Source organism: Barbus barbus, assembly GCF_936440315.1.
Source record: "Barbus barbus genome assembly, chromosome: 3".
In the NCBI taxonomy this organism is placed as follows: Eukaryota; Metazoa; Chordata; class Actinopteri; order Cypriniformes; family Cyprinidae; genus Barbus; species Barbus barbus.
The window spans coordinates 12,849,389-12,868,565 of record NC_136731.1 but is presented as its reverse complement, the minus strand read 5'-3'; the positions used below and the strand labels follow the sequence as shown (position 1 = coordinate 12,868,565).

The 19,177-nt window shown below is 38.7% G+C and overlaps 1 protein-coding gene across 1 annotated transcript in view; it reads right to left on the bottom strand.

The window, feature by feature from the left end:
- Window positions 1-4,737: 4,737 nt before the first annotated feature.
- LOC306846037 (BAH and coiled-coil domain-containing protein 1-like) overlaps window positions 4,738-19,177 on the bottom strand; it is a gene marked incomplete at its 5' end in the record, with an annotated part of 84,591 nt that continues 70,151 nt past the window's right edge. The window contains 13 exons of the mRNA XM_079379109.1: window positions 4,738-8,175; window positions 8,585-8,821; window positions 9,311-10,524; window positions 10,616-10,753; window positions 11,284-11,394; window positions 11,789-11,897; window positions 14,423-14,498; window positions 15,695-15,812; window positions 15,928-16,057; window positions 16,254-16,334; window positions 16,783-17,057; window positions 17,145-17,318; window positions 18,537-18,731. Coding sequence (XP_079235235.1) covers window positions 7,966-8,175; window positions 8,585-8,821; window positions 9,311-10,524; window positions 10,616-10,753; window positions 11,284-11,394; window positions 11,789-11,897; window positions 14,423-14,498; window positions 15,695-15,812; window positions 15,928-16,057; window positions 16,254-16,334; window positions 16,783-17,057; window positions 17,145-17,318; window positions 18,537-18,731 — 3,068 coding nt within the window. The 3' untranslated portion in view covers window positions 4,738-7,965. The remainder of the gene's footprint in view (window positions 8,176-8,584; window positions 8,822-9,310; window positions 10,525-10,615; window positions 10,754-11,283; window positions 11,395-11,788; window positions 11,898-14,422; window positions 14,499-15,694; window positions 15,813-15,927; window positions 16,058-16,253; window positions 16,335-16,782; window positions 17,058-17,144; window positions 17,319-18,536; window positions 18,732-19,177) is intronic.

Sequence of the window (19,177 nt, the reverse complement as noted above, 5' to 3'; positions counted from 1 at the left end):
TTATTGAATTAAGAGAAACTGATCAGAATTTGGTAGAAGTCTGTGGTATTTTAATCACAAATCATGAAAAAATATCTATCTATCTATCTATCTATCTATCTATCTATCTATCTATCTATCTATCTATCTATCTATCTATCTATCTATCTATCTATCTATCTATCTATCTATCTATCTATCTATCTATCTATCTATCTATCCGTCCGTCCGTCCGTCCGTCCGTCCGTCCGTCCCTCTCTCTCTCTCTCTCTCTCTCTCTATATATATATATATATACAAAATAATACAAATAAACTTTATATTGTAGCTTTTAGTGTTATTTTTAGCTATAAGTCAATCATATTATAGTGTTGTTTTCATATATTATATTTATATAGTATCATAAATTCTTCATGGGATGAGTTATTTATTTATTTTTTTCAAATTTGCAAATAAAACTTTTTTTAAAAAAAAGGCAAATATACACAAATCAGGTCTTGATTTATATATTTCCTATTTAAAAATACTTTAAATCCAAAGTGGTGCCTAAATGACGCAACTGGCCTTCTTTTCTTCCTTTATTTACAGTATAATTTAACACTTTACATAGTTTTAGCAGAATAAAATGTATTTCTGTTATACCGCCTTGCAAAGATTTCTGAAGTGAGCACCACAAACAGCGCTCTTGTCTCATCTACAGCGTTTGCTCCAGCAGTACTTATAGCTCTAGTTTTTCCACCAGCTCTATAATACGTACAAGTCCTCCAGCAAGAGAGATCATTAAATTCCCATTAAAGTTGAGTTAGTGTGTAAGTCGAGCACTGGTCCTGTTCATGTCTAGTAGCACCTCATTGAGCTCTCAGAAGCCTTCTGCACACACGGAGCCAACAGGGTCATGCAGAGGGTGAGACATTTATGAGGTGCCGATATTTGTCCTGGATGGCATTTCTCTGGTAGACAACAGGCAATGCACCTGAAATGAAGAGAGGTGAGGTATGTTGCTGGATGCTTTTTTAAAGAATTAAAAAGGTCTCTTAGAAACACTAAATAAATAAAAAAGCTGTGGTTTTGTAAAAGCCTTTAATAGTTTTTATATAGTCAGTATTTAAAGTTAAAGTAGACAGGGCTTCTATGAAACATACCCAATCTGACCAAGAAACATATGCATTTTTGTATTAATTTTGTATATAAAAAATAGAAAAAGGTTTACAACCCTAACTCCATACTTAAACCAAACCTTAAACCTAATGGGACATAAGCAGATTGTAAGAAATCTTACAAATTAGATGTCTGAATTAATACAAATTACTCACCAATTAACAACTGTTGTGTTGCCACAACTGCTTCACTTGATGCAAAATGTTAAATGAATAGTTCACCTAAAACGCCATCATACTCACCCTCATGTTATTCCAAACCCAGGTTTGATATCAATAGCTGTTTCCATCACCGTTTTTATGTGCATTTTGAAGTATCTTTGAAATAACTTTATATTCATTGCATGGAAAAGAGTAGCAGGATTTTTTCCTTGCATGTTACATGGGTTAAGAAAGAGGATGAGTAAATGAAGATTATTTTTTTTAGGTTTTTTTTTTTTGGAGTGAACTATTCCTGTAACATTAACATAACTTTATTTTAAAGTGTCCTTGTTACACGTTACATGTACTTACCATTATAATAACAATAAATGATTACATGCAAGTAACCCTAACCCAAGCCCTAATCCTAACCCTAACCATACAGTAAGTACATGTAGTTAATTAATATTACTCAGTACTTAAATATATAATTACACTGTAACAAGTACACCTTAAAATAAAGTGTTACCTTAATTCAGTGTTACAGGAATGGTTCACTCTTACAAAAGGCCTTGACAGAGCTAAACAACAAACCAGAGGCACTAAAAGGGAGGGGTGGGGGGGGGGGTGGGGGGTCTGTGCAGGTTTCCATTAAATACGTGGAAGGATACAATCTACATACAATATCCCGCCCTGCAAACATACATACCCCTCACAACTCAGAAAAGGTTACTGACCTGAATTGTGTTCTCTGATTGAGTACCACAATGAAACAGTTCATGGAGGGCAGCTGCTGTCAAATAATTAACTAAAACACAAACAGTATGGCCAGAGGGTGGAGAGGATGAACTGATAAACCTATAGGAAACATTTAACATTTATGTTTTTAAAAATTCAATTGATGATTGGTGCTCCTATTGCCAGAAACACGTCATATAGTGGAAGAATGGTTGAATAAAAACAAATCTGTAAAGAAAATTTACACTTCAAATACAGCAAAGAACATCCACAACTGAATATATTTATTTATTTGCCAGCAAATTGTCTAAAAAAAGATTGCTGTGAAAACCAGCAATTCAGCGAAAAGGTGCTAAGAGACACGTGAAGGAAACTTTATTTTGCAGATTTTATTACAGTAAAAACAAAAATTAAGTAAACAGTCCAATAAGACTAGCTAATTGAGGAAAATATTTAGAATTATCCATATAAAATATGACAAATATTTAGCACCAGTGGACATCACACATTCACTATCAAAATTCAAAATAGTTTTACATTTAGCAGACGCTTTTATCCAAAGCGACTTACATTCGATTTACGGTTATCAGCTCTTGCTTTCCCTGGGCATCGAACCCATGACCTTGGCGTTGCTAGCGCCATGCTCTACTGTTTGAGCTACGGGAAAGCCAGTTTTAAGCAGAACATAATTTTTGCCACCCATCTAGTTTACTTATTACTCAAAAAAAAAAAAAAAAACTAAAAAATCTATTCACAAATATATATGGTCGCACCCACCTCCTGTCAATCAACCATCCTGCGGTCTACATGAGGCAACCGTGTGAAAATCAATTACGATCAAAATGACAGTGTGAATTTGCTATTAAAGCCATAGTTTTAAACCTTTTGTGCTTTGTATTGCTATATGTCGTGATAGAGAAGTCAAATGAAGTTAGTGTCCTAGTCTGTGGAGAAGGATTTGAATGAATAAAGGAATCCTGTCGCGGTGAGTGCCACACCTACTGATGGTTTTACCTTCATTAATAATGCAAAACATGCATTATGACAAAAGATGATGATACATTTTTATTCATAGGATTTGCCTAAAGAAATTGCGTTATGCTTTGTTGGGAAATGTGCTTGCTATGACAGATTTCACTTGTTGTTATTGTTTGTAATACAGTTAGTATACTGTTCTGGATTATTAACAGCTAATAACTACATTTTTTGCAACCATAAAATGACTATAACATTGAGAAATGATGTTGAGAAGCTAATATTACACATATCTGCAAATGTTTATGTCTGGTATGACTTTTTTTATTTAAAGAGACTCCTTGAGAAGACCTACCTGGAGTCATCATTCTGGATGTGGTTGTGGTAGGAGAGCTTGTCAGCTTTGCCAAGCACACACACATTGGGATTTTATGATGCATAGATATAAACCTAACCTTTACAGAAAACATTATGCATTTTTACATTAAAGGGGACATTGGATGCCCATTTTCCACAAGTTGAAATGATTCTTTAGGATCTTAATGAAAAGTCTATATCATAGTTTGATTAAAATTTCTCATTGGTAGTGTAAAACACCCTTTTAACCCGATCAAAATCAGCTCTTTTCAGAGTTTTCTTACATGCCGCTTTAAATGATAATGAGCTCTGCTCACCCCGTCCCTCTCTTCCGAGCCGCTCTCTGAGAGACTGTTTACTTTAGCCACATTCATCGTGAAACTTGCTAACTAGCACATTATTAGGAAAGGCGATTTGCAAAGATTCATAAAAAACCTTTTACTCAGTTCTTCTGTGGGTGAGGCTGCACCACGAATGATTCGCTTGAACATTTAGGCAGATCGTGGGTGTATTCCCTTCAGAGACAAAAGTAATCCTCTGCGTCTTCAGCAGCTCAGATGCATTCTGCACTAAATGACGAATGCTATGTTCATTATTACATCCAACAACAAAACACCTCAATCGCTTAAGAGTCATTCTTGTCTACACCTGCTCCGGCATCGAAACAATGGAGGACTGATGACAGCTCACTCAGGGTGGGTCTAAGGTAAAATGCTAGTGTCAATCAAACAATCGTGGGAGTGGCTAGGGTCTGTTTGATGTCATACTGACAAGAAGCTGAGAACGGCTTAATTTGAGAAAGGGGAAATGATTTAACGAGATTGGAAAATAAAACACTCTTTATCATTATATGGTGGTTGTGTACACTCCCTTAAAAAAAAACTAAAAAACATTTAGTATGATTTATAAGCTGTTTTCCTCATTGGGACATTTCCCCCCCACAACGTCAAAGATTTCAGTTTTTACTATCCTTGTCAGGACACTTGATCCCCACAATGTAGGGAATACCTGGACCACACACACTCTTTCATAGATTCTTATACTGTACAAACTGTATATTAACCGTAAACACAACCCTCACACAAAACATTCAGCATTTTCTAAAAACATAATTTAGCATGATTTCTAAGTTGTTTTCCTCATGGGGACTAAAATTGTCCGCATAAGATCAAACATTTCTGGTACTACTATCACTGTGGGGACACTTAAAACCACTCGAACCACACACACACACACACTTTTATATTAGGAAAGTGAACAGGCTTTTAAACTTAACTTGAAATAAAAACTGACCCATTTAATAATAATTAAATATCCCTGGTCTTATCCAAAGTGTTGTAGAAGTACACCACCAATTAATCAAATTAAATCAAAGTCCAACGATTTTTTTAATGTGATATTTATTCATAAGCCCTCTATAAAAAATTGTGTTACTAAACCACGTTTACAGTTGATACTCATAAAGTACTTTTTTTTTTTTGTAAAATGTTTACCCCAAAATCAAACCTTACTTTACACATGTACAATCTTTACAATGTTTCAAAGCAAAGAGAGGGAAAAAATATAATGGAACAAACATATAAAGATATACATCATTTTTCATTTAACAAAGTTATAACATCTCATTTATCAGAGATTCTTGGACAAGCGGAATATTAGGTACATGCCTTGCAGCATTTAAAGAAAGCTGCTTAATAGGACAGACGTTCCTGCGTCCTCCTTATCACTTCCTGTTACCCACCAGCCTTTGCAAAAAGCTTAGAAATGCTGATTGCCGTTCAAATATTTAGCCAAAGTAGTATTGCACCTTTGCCATGAACAAGTGACCTGCTCTTGTAACATATCAGACGTGCTGACCTGAATACCCTTGTTCCCGCCGCAACAAAACACCTTTGACCTTCATTTGGGAACACTAATTAAGTTTCTCCCCTAATTTAAAAGGACATTGTAACCATCAGCAACTCTGAATCTGTGTGTAACCACTAGAGCTGTGCGACATACAGACAGGTCCTTAGCATACGTTAAGCACGCATATTATCTAAGTACATTCACAACTCTATCCAGTGCCCTCTTTTGTTAAAACAGTCAAACGTAAAGGCAGAGTACAAAAAGGCACACAAACACACAGACCTTTTATATAAACCTTGCTCTGATTACATGAGGAGTTTTTTTTTATTTTAAATAAACAAATCTAAACAAATCCTACATATCAATCATACTGGAAATATGATGTCAAACTATTAATGGGGAACAAGTCATAAGTACAGGCTATGTTCAAAATGGAATAGCGTTGTATTACTTAGTAAATACTGCACCGTTTATACTGTTTAGTTTAGTTTGCAAAAAGCATTGAAAATAAAAGTCCAGTTTTATGTGTAATTCACATTTGGCATTTTGATCAAATAATTAGTCAGGAAAGAGAGAGCTGATGCTTATTCGGTCGTCACACTGAAACTAGAAGGTCAAGTTGAGTGCATTGCATTGTGGGATACAGAATTCCATGCTTTATGTATACTGCACATTTTGGCAATATAGTAGCTCATCCAGGTATTCTATACAGAAAATATGGATGATGTGCACAGTATACATACTACTCCAGCAGTAAGAAAAGTGTGCTACTCTAAACATATAGCCACACATATGCTTTTCCGTCAGGCTCTCTGCAAATTACAAGGCCAAATGTGGCATTGGGGAGACTCTAGAAATTCATTTGTATTTCTGAAAGGATGGGGGTGAACGGTCAGGAAATGGAGAGGGTCAGTGAACAACGTCACTTCCCCTGCAGGGCTGAAGCTGTTGTTAATGGGGTGGCAAGAAGTGAAGGTCTGACTGTAGCTCAAGCCGTATGTACGTTAGTGTGACACTTTTGGGTCAAATAGATCCCAGCAAATAAGACATCTTCATTATGATCTATTGGTTTTGTAATGAAAGAGTAACACTGGCAATAAATAAACACTAATGATAAAACAACAACATTCAAAAAATAATACTTGTATAATACAGTGAAGATTGCATAATCAGAAATGACTATTTTTGGCACAAAAGAAGAATGCTATGATTGTGTGAGCCTTTCAAACAGTGGATGCTCCTTCATGCATGAATGCGATTGTCCCTCACAGTGAAAAATGAGTGCATGGAGTACAGTCTGACTGTACACCAACTTCTCTATGAACTCCAGCTGTGCCTAGTGCTCTAGCAATCCCTTGCTTTTAGTGTCCTGACCCTGGGATTCTAAGATAAAGAATCAGGTGTATTTCAGCATTAATAGAAATACTCCTTTTGATGGGTGCTAAATTAAAAAATGCAGTAAAAACTTTGCTGAAAAGCAAAGAAATATGTAAATACAGTGCAGGATGCATTTGAAAACAACAACAACAACAACAAAAAATGCATCAGATACAGTAATATCACGTCAGATTGTTTTCAGTTCCTTCTAGTATTATATACCAGTATTTAAGGTGAATCTCACAAATTAGGCCCAGAACAAAAAAATAATTTTGTCCAGCAGACCTTCTGATTTTCATTACTGTATTATGGTAACAAGAATGGTCCTAAAATCAGGCTTTGTTATTCCTTCACGATTTTATGAAATATGACCTGGACTTTTCTTTGAGTTTCACCATTTCATTTTGTTTTTAAAAGCTGATTCAATTTAACCACTGAATGTCAAATTTGTAGAACCATTTTAAGGTGTCAATACTTTCTTCCCTTTGTTTTAACATTATAGTGTTTTGAGTCTGCTAACATAAGCAACCAAAAAAAAAAATGAAGTAAGACATTAGAGGAACAAATGCCCAAAGTGCAGCCAATAAAAGGATGGTGCCCTGTGTAACCCCTCTCCCTGAATGTGAAAGCAGGGCAGGGATGACTCCTCTCTCACTCTATCAGCAGGCCGTGTGCAGTGCAATGCATACAACATCAGTCCACCCTCTCACAGAAATCAACAACTACTATATCACCCACTTATACAAAAATAAATCAATTAGAACATGGTAAGATAAGCCTCTGTACATTACACTTATATAAAATAGCTTCGAATATTTACATATAGACAACAACAAAGAAAACACAAAAAAAAAAAAAAAAAAACACCAGCAACCTGTCCTGTACAATATACACCTGAATAAAAAGACACGTTAAGAGGTACTGAAGTGTATGGCTTGATAGGAAATACTTCCCTATATATACATAAATGAACTTAATATATATTTAGATCTATATGTACTTAAATATCCCTGGAATCATGAAAGTGACGTGCGGAGAGCGCTCCACACCGCCACTGCCTACAACATGGCTCAAGTCTTCATAAACATCCGCCATGAGCTCCAAACCAAGAGTTTTGCTTTGGTGATCTAAGATCAGGTAACGGTTCATACAAAATTAGATCCACAATACGTCCATTAGAAAAACTCAGAAGAGAATTAGGACCATGGACAAACTGCATCTACTGTACTGTAAGGTATCGCTAGGAGGAGCATGCACATATCTCCCCAGAGTAGACAGAGTTTGTGGATATGAGGGTGGTAGTCTACTTTCTGGTCCTTCTTATTTGCAGTGCAACATCTCTGACTTGGACCAAAGACAACTCAGTAGTATATGTAGGCATGCAAGTCCAGTGCTAACAGAGTATGGACATCCCGTCTGCAGTGAGCAGCTGGCCACTGGTGGGGTCGTAAGTGCCAGCCAGGTAGTACAGGTCATGATAGCTCCCATCAGACTTCTTGTTGTGGGTCAATCGCTCGTATTCCTCACGTGTGACCACCTGACACTTATGAGAGATTGTCTGGACGTCGTTTTCATCCTCATGGCATGACTGGTACAGAGCATGCTGAAAACAATGAAAAGTTTCCTTCAACATCTCTCTGCTAGAAAAGTCCAATAATATTAACATTTCAGTAGTGACAATCAAAACCAACACCAGACGTGTCATAAGAATAAACACGCTCCTAACTTTAATTAGTTATCACCTGGGTGCTAATTTATGATTTCTACTTTGCTTATGAATACTAATTACATTTCATGACTGTATTGAAGGTTATGAAAAAATGACAGCATGAATTAAAATCCAAGGACCATAACCCAACTGACCCAATTCTACCAATACCATTTAATTTTCTCTGCTGTGGTACGTCAGTAACTCAGCAACTCAGCTTATTTTAACATAAATCAAATATTTATAGCATAATCATCTAAAAGTCCACTGTGACTGACAGGCCTCCTTATATTTGGATACTTACCTTGCCATCACGATGTCTCTTGCCTAGCTTGGTCTCTTCAGGGTGGTAGAACCACTGGACCTTCACGACCATGCTGCTCTGCCATGATTCCCAGAAACTCTCAATGCGGCCGATTAACGGCAGATGAGGCTGCCCAGTCGAAAGGAACACAGCACAGTCTCCTACCCGCACTATGTCCTTGCCACGCACTATGGCCTTGTAGAAAAGCTTCCGGGCCTTTCCCTTAAGTCCACGGCGCTAATGTGATAAAGACAGCTTTAGATTTTTGCAGATGTTTGTATACAATTATTCCATTTGCAAGGTGAAGTTTAGGTGAAAAGATTGCAAAAATCGAGTTTCCGTCGCGTTTCCAATCAGTCCCATCTGCTATTGTTTGCACTACAATTAACTACCCGCTAAACAACTTATTAAATGTAGTCACTGGTTAGAAACTCAATACACTGGTTGGGATGCACTATATTGACATGGGTAACTATAAAGGTTAATACTAAACCACAAGTCTCTATTCTTGCACTCAGAATCTAAAAAATGGTATTGCTGCATCCCTACTTGAACCACAAATTGACATACCAGGATCACTCACAGAAATGCTTTATAAGCCACTCAGAGTTAAAGTGCTTAAACTCTTTGGGAAGACATGTAGTTGATGCTGCACATTTCACTGGGATCAATTAGATTACCAATTACTAAATTAATGTACAAAGCAGCTTTTCATAAATGACTCACTTGCGTGGGGTTTCCTGACCACCTCCACAGCTGTCTAGATGGCAGGATGGGTGACACTCTGGGTTTGGTCTGGTCTGCTAGAAGCCGTTGCCTCTTAAGCAGATCTTTAGAGGTTTTGGAGAGTGAACTGGGATACTCTTTCCTCTTCTGTGGCTTGCTGTTAGTACTGTGGTTGCCATGCCCACCTTTGGCACTGGACACTGCCACAGCTTTGGCCACAAAGGAGTGCCGTGGGGGTGCCACGGGGGGTTCAGGGGTCTGGAGCAAAGAATGGTGCGGCGTCAAGCAGCTTTGGAGCAACAGCGTGGAGCTTTCCTCGTCCTCCGAGCTGTAAGATGAGTCATTTTCAGAAGAGCACAGACTGGAACTCGAGAGAGAGCCTGAGCTGGAAGAGCTGGAAGAACCTGAGGAAGATGAGGTGACTGAGATGCGTGAGAGAAAACGGCCGGCTGTTCTCAAACCTCCAGAGGCAGGAGCAAGTGCAGCACGGCCCGTCCTCCTTTCCACTTCTTCCTCTTCCTCATCCATGTCGGAGTAAGAGCTGTGGCAGTCCCTGTGGCAGCCAAGGTTCAAGTCTCCATACTCACTCATGCGCAATGATGGAGAGGGCTTCCTCTGGACTGCTGTCCCTTTCAGTAGGAGCTCTGCTCGGGAGCCGTCTCCTTTCCTGTTGTCCTTGACCAGCAGAACTGGGTGTGAATAAGCCTCTGCCCTGGGCAAACCACCCACCCCATTGGAGCCAAATCCTGAGGCTCCCAGCAACAGGAGAGCCTTACTGTTTTTAGTCTTTGGAGATGTTACTCCTTCATGGTCCAATTTGACTAGAAATTCTGCTTTCTTGCCCCGAGGTGGTGCTGGCTCCTCAGTCCTCTTCTTTTGACCATAAGAACTGTTCTTGCCCTCCAGTGAAATCCCAGATGTCTGGCTGCCAAAGGATGAATAACCATTAGCTATGCTGCTGAAGGAGTCAACCTCAAAGGAGCTACTGCTAAAAAGGCCTTTGGTTGGTGTCGTCATGGAGACTGAAGGTCGAGAAGATGTTTCTGCCACCCTGCCTTTCAAGGCCTTCTTTGAGGCTGAGCCATTGAGCTGGAAAAAGTTAACAGGCATTCTCTTCCTGGGTGCAGCAACTGATGGCCATGTCACAGCAGATGCTGAGCTCTTGGTTACACTGTCTGAGAGAGACTTCTTTAGCCCTGAACCTTTAGGCCTCCCTTTAAAGAAAAGTTAAACATTTACAATTTTGAGTATTTTGAGACAAAGAATAAAATATGTTCTCTGGTGGTTTATAGTAGAAAGTCTTACCTGGTCTTCTGACTGGGTTCTCCTGGGCTTTGAATCTGTCTGTTCTTGCTGTCCTTTCACTCAGAGTCTTGTTTTCTTGCAAGGAGCTATTTTTGTCAAGCTGCCCCTCAGAGATGAGTCTAGGACTCAAATCAGCACCTGAAAGGCCAGAGGTCGTGTAATTAAATTTTTTTATTGACCTTTACAATACGTCAAATATATGTGAAGTAAGAATCAACGATAGAAGCTCAGTTCCAAATCCTAGTGAACTACCAACTTAGGCAGCATTTTAAGGCACCATTTGTAATAAAAGGCAACTTCTCAGATACCTAGTTATGGATAAAATCATGTTTATCAATCAATCTATCCAGATAAGGCAATCCCATTGCAACAAGCAAAAATTCACTCCATACTGGATCGAATCTAACGAAATCTAAAGAAATATCAGTATAGACTTCAAACCATATTTCTGTGTACTTTGTATTTTTGTGTTTAGTAGAATATTGCTTTGTTAGCTAATCTCAAGATGTCTTTCAAGGACCCAAATCAATATATGCTATAGTTGTCTTCATTGCAGGGTAAGATGCTGCCTGTGTAGACAGCAGACATAGGTAGCTCACTAGATTTTAGAACAGAGCTGTCAGAATGTCAAGTGAGGTGGAACTATAAAAAAACAAATTGGGACCTACATTGGATTTGGTAACCAGGAGGAAGAAAGCGAATATTGGAGAGAGAGATCCACCCTCTATCTCCATCATCAAACTCCACCATAACCCCACCAGGTTTAGATTCATCGCCTCCTAGAAGATCACCAGAACTAGTTAATTTAATTGAAATGCTTTACAGTAGTTCTTTATGGAAAAAAACAGCATATGCTGGTAATGTATGTTTTGAAGCATGGATGCTGGTTTGAGCTGGTCCTTAGTTGGTCATGAGCTGGTTTAAGCTGGTCAAGTGGTGGTCCTGAGCAGGAGCTAGTTGGTTTGGACCAGTTTAGGACCAGCACACGACCAGCTAAGAACCAGCTTAAACCAGCACACGACCAGCACATGACCAGCTTAAACCAGCTCAAACCAGCAGCCATGCTTCAAAACATACCTAAGCAGCATATCCTGTTTTTTTTCAACAGGGAACCCTTAGAAGAATTTTTTTTATTTGATTCTAAGGAAAGAGAAAATTATGTCTATGCCTCACCCCTTCGCACATATCCTGGGTAAAGACAACGTGAGCGCTCACTCCAGTAAGCACACACTCTAGTCCCTTCTCTTAGCAAAGCCTCAGTGTCAGGGCGTACATCCAGTACCTAACACACACAGGAACAAACTTCTGTCAGGCAATGCCAGTGAAAGTGGTTTTGGACTCCCAGGATGATAAATGACACACACACACACACACACATACAGAGAGAAGTCAATCAGTAAGGCTCGTATGAAAGCAGCACTTATCTCATGCCAGCATGTTAGGGCTGAAAGCCACGGAAGCGGAGGTGCGGTAAACACTAACTTGCTGAGTAATAATGAGGAGTGTGTGAATGGAGCGACTGTGATTGCAGGTTTGCAGCGTTTCTCTGTCTAACAGAGCGCCCAGATTCCCCCATTCAGCTCAAACCCCTTTCAGGTTTCTTTAATTTACTGTTGCTATGGTAACAGGCGCTCTCTGACTGATGGGACATGAAGCTGGAAGGTTGTGAGTGTAGATTGGTGTCAAAGGTACATGGTGGAATGGAACAATCTGGAAAGTGGAAGTTCAGTGTAATTAGAGACAGCTGCTGTAGACCGTTTACACAATGAAACAGCTGAATAACAAGTGTGTGTGTGTGTGTGTGTGTGTGTGTGTGTGTGTGTGTGTGTGTGTGTGTGTGTGTGTGTGTGTGTGTATGTGTATGTGTGTGTGTGTGTGTGTGTGAGAGAGAGAGAGAGAGCTGGAGCCCCAACCACAAATTTTTTTTTTTTTTTAGAAAGTTAAGGTACAAACAATTTAGAATGACCACCTTTGCACCTTTTTGAATGGATAGAGCAGATTTGAAGCTTTCAGATATTCTAAAGACATATTAGTAATATTATAGTACTATTTAAATGCTCGATTTGGGCTATTTATTGTTTGTGTCAAATTTTCTAATATTAAATTGTATTGCATTAGCATATACTGTATGTATAGCAAAATTTTATCTGTGGTATACATTAATATACAGTATAGACTGATTGCTAAAAGACATTAAGAGTAAGACTAATTCAATAAGTACACTGTAAGAACACTGTACTGATCAATCAGCATTCAGGAAGGTAACTATCCATTGGTTGACACTGGTCACTAAAAACTACAATAGTATAATACATACTGTAGAGTATATGAAGACATGTCAATGTTTTGTGTCAGTGATCCTTCTGCAGAATGTTAAATGTGGAGAACAAGTGAGTCAACACCACTGATCTCTCCCAACACAAACACACAAAGGAAACAGGTTACAAGCAAAACTGAACGGGCACCAATAATGCACTGTGATTTACACTGTGTAATTACAGTGCATGGGCTTAGATTAATTTTAATGTTATTATAAGCTGTATAACTAACATTGAGGGAGGATATCCCTTCTAGTGGGTGCACACAGAAGATACATCCTTTGTGCTCTGATAAAGCTAGATGGAGCGAAGCTAAATGAGACAGGACAGCTTTTGGGACACTTAGTCTTATTGCCAGCTATCCATAAAATTGGCTATTGACTGTTTTCAAGCAGGATTGACTGGTTAGGAAAAGTCATATGGGTTTGGAACGATGGTGAGTTAATGATGACATTTTTTAATCTAATGTGTATGGCCCAAAATGCTAAAGATACTGTAACATTTACAGTTGTTAACGTGTACATGGACCAAAAGTTATAAAATAGGCCATTTAAATTGCACAAACAAGTCCTGAATGTACAGTCACTTATATTGGCTGTAGAGGGAAATATCGATTTGCCTTGCTGGTACATTATAGAGGTTTGCTGTAGGATTTCAAAAAGTATGAAGGTGCTAGAAGAGCCCAGTTCTCACAGAATAAAGACGTGCTGTGTGCAGGGCGGTAGAAGAAGGTAGATGTGATTGAGTTTTGGCTGCTAAATAGTAACAGATGCTCCTCACCAATTTTAACACGATGCACTTTAAATTAACAGGGTAAAAAAAAATGTTAAAATGAATAAAAATCAACAAATGGACAGTAAAAAGAGATGCTTAAATTTTTGAAAACATTGATCTCACGCTCTCAGATTTATTTTCTGTAAATGTATGAATGTATGAATATGAATGTTATATCTAAACAGATAATGCTTAATGATAATAATGAAAAACTCTACAAACTTAACTCAACAAGATCTAGCTAAGCCAATGCTGGTCTGTAACAAATTTATATTGGAAAACATATTTGTTTGCTATTTTTTTTTTTTTCTTACAATAAACAGGCAGCAGGATTTAATATCAGTTAAACATTATATGGGGCATTATTTTTTATTTAATGTTATACAAAATGCCTTCCGTATAAAGCTTTAAATGTACTGGGACACCAAAGTGTAGCATGGACATACGGATGCATTAATGGAAAGTGTCAAGAAGAGCATGTGTGTTAATGTTGGTAGAGCTTGAAGTGGTGTGAAGAAAAGTGAGGCAAAAGGTGTGCTGGAAACAGGACTTTAGGAAATGGCATTGTGTATAGGGATCTCAGGAGAGAGGATATTGTTTTGCGCTGCTCTTTAATGGAAGAGGGGATTTTGGAGGATGTGGTGATGTGTGTGGGTCCTGAGAGGCCAAAGCTCAGAGCGTAGGCAGGTTTGTTTGCTGTAAGTGGGAAACTCACGGCTTCCTGCAAGAGTTGCTCCAGGGAGTAGATTCTGGGTCGGTTTCCTCTCTCCCCATCAATAACAATACTGTAGCTGGAGAGAGAGCAGAAAGTACAAAGGAGTTATTTTCAGTGGTGTGTGTAATGCTTGGCCGTCCATGTCAAACTCCTACAGAGGGCTCACTTTCATTGGCTGTGACTGATTCTCTTCAGCAACACTTTTACTGCCGAACAGAGGGCTTAGAGGAAGTGATGCAGGCTGACTTTTGCATCCAACTAAGGACTGTGGGAAACTAGTGGGAAACTAGTGGGTGATAATCACTGTTTATTTAGCTGTGGTAATGAGCATAATCCCATTTGGGGTAACGTCAATCAACATGTCTTGGTGCAAAACACAACAACAGGAGTTTACGATAGGTGCAATACATCCCAAAAGCAGGCACACACAGAATGTGCACCTGTCATTCACAAACAGTGTTGCTGTCGTTAATTTTTAGTGCTGTCAAACGATTAATCGTGATTAATCGCATACAAAATAAAAGTTTTTGTTTACATAATATATGTGTGTATTTATCATGTATATATAAATACATACACATACAGCATATATTTAGAAAATATTTACATGTATATATTTATATTCATATAATTTATATCATATATAAATATATTTAACATATAAACATAACATTTTTCTTAAATATATACATGCATGTTTGTGTATTTATATATACATAATAAATATACACAGTACATACACATATAATATGTAAACAAAAACTTATTTTGGATGCGATTAATCGCGATGAATCGTTTTACAGCACTATTAATTTGATCATTTTTGAGATAAAAGAAAAATAAAACTTTAAATATTACTACTTAAATGTAAATAATAGTCAAAAAACTTCAAACTAAATAGAAGCAGGAAATGGAATGAGTTGAAGTATGAAAATTTGCATCAAATTTGTAAGCATCAAAATTACTAAAGGAAATCTAAATAAAACAAAGGAAATAAAAATAAATGAAAACTATTTAGAAATATTTATAAAAATGACAAAAACCAATAAAAATAACAAGTACATAACAAAACGACACTAAAATTAAAATGAAGAATGAAAATAAAAATTATAAATAATAACACTTGTCAGCCATTATTCACTGTCTGACTTTTTTAATTTTTTTTCTCATGAAAATAATAACAATTTCCCTTGGGCCTTCCCATAAACTTAGTACAAAAACAGTTCATATTTGGAAAAGGGCATTTGTGTGTATATTATGCAGTCCACTTACACATTGGGCGACTCCAGGGGTTGCACACGAGCAGCATATAGTAGTTCATCATCTTTGGAGATGAGAACTTTGAGTCCATCTGTCAGGAGCTCTTTGGTCAGAACACAGTTCGGAGGAGCTGCAAGATGAAAAGCAATGACTCAAAATACAGTTTTACATAACCACCAATGACTTCACATCATGCCTGACAACACCTGTCAGGAGTGATAAAATCACTACAAGCATCCATTTACCTGGAGCACTTCTGCTATTCCATGACACCTTCCTCTCATCCTCCTCTGAGAAGCTACTGTCCTCACCCAGGTGGAAGCCCTCATCTGCTGCAAAGCTCTCCATCAGACGGCTGACCGCTCGACCTTTAGACTGAACCACAGAAGCAGCACAGACACTGAATCGCTTTTCTACATTCTCCACGTTCAGCAAAAAATGTCCTCACTTCTTCAGACTAAACGTCAGAACATGTGAACATCACCTTTACATGAAGTTGCTTGTTAATCAGCAAGAGAAGACAAGTGTTAAATGTACCAAAAATTGTGAAAGCTTGTGTTTGTATGTGTACCTCTCGAAGTCTGGTTCTCCAAGTGCTGCCGTTATCATCACTGTCTTGGGACTGGGCCTCGGGCGACCAGTAAGTTCTCCTCTAAAGTAAGGTAAAGAAAACAACTTTGAAGATTAGTTGCAGACAGTCATGAACATCTGAGTTAAATATATGCAACCAGTCCACAATTTGGAGACACCTACTAAATCTTAATTACTCAGTTTCACTTTTTGGAATGGTAGTAAATTATTTAAAACTATGAAATGCCACCAACAGAACTATTAGAATTGTAGTAAACAAGATGTTACAACTAGCGTTGTCCCAATTAAGTTTTTAAGTCCCCCATACAATAATTTACTTTAGCCTATCTGCCAATACCGAGTCCGGATCCGATATTTTGTTTTCCTAGTTCTAGGTGCACACTATAAGTACCTTCAAGTTATTAAAACCAATCCAATGCACATGCTAGACAACTGATTAGCTCTGCAATGCTTTAAGAAATAAAATACCTGAATCTTCCTAAACTATGAATAATATTGTGCAATTGTACCGAATTGCTTACCGTGGCTCTCAGCATGGAGCTCTTCCGAGTGGCTCTCTTTAGCCTCTCACTGCTGCTGCTGCTGGGAAACGAGAGAAGACTGCTACTCTTTCTGTAATGACCCGGCCTGCCCGCGATCCCTGGCCAGCGTTTGTCCTGCAGTCTGGGCCTGCCTGGTCGTCTTCTGACTCCTGGTGGTTTGGAGACAGTGATTGGGACGGATCTACAGGGGGGTCGTCGTTTTATCTTCACATCCCCATCTGTTACGGCCCGAAACTGAGATCCTGAATGGGTTTCACAAAAATACAAAAGGTTAGAATCAAAAGTGCAGGTGAGTTGTGCCAATCACTGGGCTTTTTGATGGCCTTTACCATAAAGTTCTTGTCGTTCCCGCTTAATTTTCGCCTTCTGATTGGCTTCCAGTTTGACAACGGAGAAAGTGGAAGGGCCTGTAATGGCCGGACTGAATGGCAGATCTCTGAACGTCGGTGCTTTGATGTCTTGGCCTTCCTCACTGCCATAACTGCTTTCCTCTTCATCTTCCTCTGTGTCATGAAAATCACATTTCAGTATGGCTGTTCACATCTGACTATAATATAAATATCCAAACATAATATGTTGGAATCACTATAAAGAAATGGTTGCCGAACAACTACATCTTGATCTAATTGGGAAATCTTTCACTGTGCAAACATTTGTACGCCATATGAAACAATGAGTTATAGTGTTGTTTTTCTGAAGTAGCAAGTAAACTAGACAGCCATGGGGACAACTTCATATTCTTTTTTGTTTTCCATCAAGGAAGTAATTGATATTTAAAACGTTTGGACTGACAAACATTCCGATCACACTCTGCACAAATTTTCCCGCATTTCTCTCAAACCTTTTGCCAATCTAGATTTGCATGTTTTTTTCCATGCCAGTCTATTACTACGGTATCCATTTTTCAGATAAACCCACACCTAAGTGACATGTAAAACATTTTTTTTCAAAAACAGGTTTATATGGTTGTAATGTAGGTTGGTCAGATGATCTCTTCCTGTTTAAGCGAACCAAATATATCTACCAAAAGTCTGTTTACTCTAGACTAAGGGACTGGATTTCAGTGTGGTACTTTTCCAGTTTTTGTTTTCTATGTAGACGTGCTAGACAGACGCATATGACCGTTGCGCTTGTTTCTTGTGTCTTTTGCAGTGTCTTGCACATGAGTGACACGTTTGCAAGTTAAAAGAAGTGTCAAATTGAAAAAATTTCAACTTTTACATGCAGCGCCGCTCATCGTCAGTTACAAAACAGTGGACCAATCAGAAGACCCCAGAGGCGGGACAAGCCGGGTTGCAAGATTTTGTTCACAGTAGCAAGTAGTTGTGGCAACTTTTATTTGACGGCAACATGGTGGAGGAGGAATTCTGTGCTGTGCTTTTTTAAAAACCATTCCTGAACAATGCATCTCATGTTTTTAGATGCAAAGATGCGTCCTGCGTGAACAGCACCTCACACACATAAATGTTTTCCCACGTACACACACACTGCTCTCTCTTTTAATAACAACATTTCTCAGTGCCACTCTGGGCAGTGGGCACATGCATTAATTTAAGAAATATTAAAGGGATCAACTGCATTTGTGTGAAGGGAGAAGCGAGACAGGGACCAAGACAGGTGGTGACACACAGACTCAGAGTGTCGAATAATTGTGACACATTTGAAAGCTTCACTAAGCTTCTCTTACTTTCCCAAGCTGACACAAACTGGCTGACTCTCACCTTGCTCAGAGGACTCGCTCTCAGGGGGGGATGTCTCCCCGTCCTCATCCACTTCCTGTCCCCTGCCCTGCGGGATCCTGGCCCCTGGCTGCTGCAAACAAGTTGCCGATCCAGGACTTTTCTTCCTTTCTTTTTTAACTGCCACTGTATCGTGCCTCTTCCAGCACTCCTGTGTCCCGCTGTCCCCACTCGTGGCTGGAAATAATTCCATGCATACACAAGTACATCAGAGAAAACTGCCATTGACTGCATTGCAAGGACAATGATGGAGTTTGTGAAAGTTATGCTCCATCATTTAGTCAGAAAGTTTAGAATTTCAGTACTAGAAGTGTGCATTTTGGTTATTCTGACTGCACAAGTACTCAAAAGAGTACACCTGCAATTCTTACCTTAAAGAGCTATTTCTGTCAGGACCACTATCGTCAAAGATGATTGACAATTAGCATATAGTTTGGATTGGGGGAATGATTCTGTTCTGGGCAAGAACTCCCTGCGCATCCATGCAGCCTAGCATGGATGAGAGCAGGGAGAGCAGCGATACCCCCCCCCCCCCCCCCCCCCCCAGGGTAAACAGAACAGAAGCAACAAAAGTATTGCAGATTTGTTAAAAAGTTAATTTTATGTACACATTTTTTAATTTG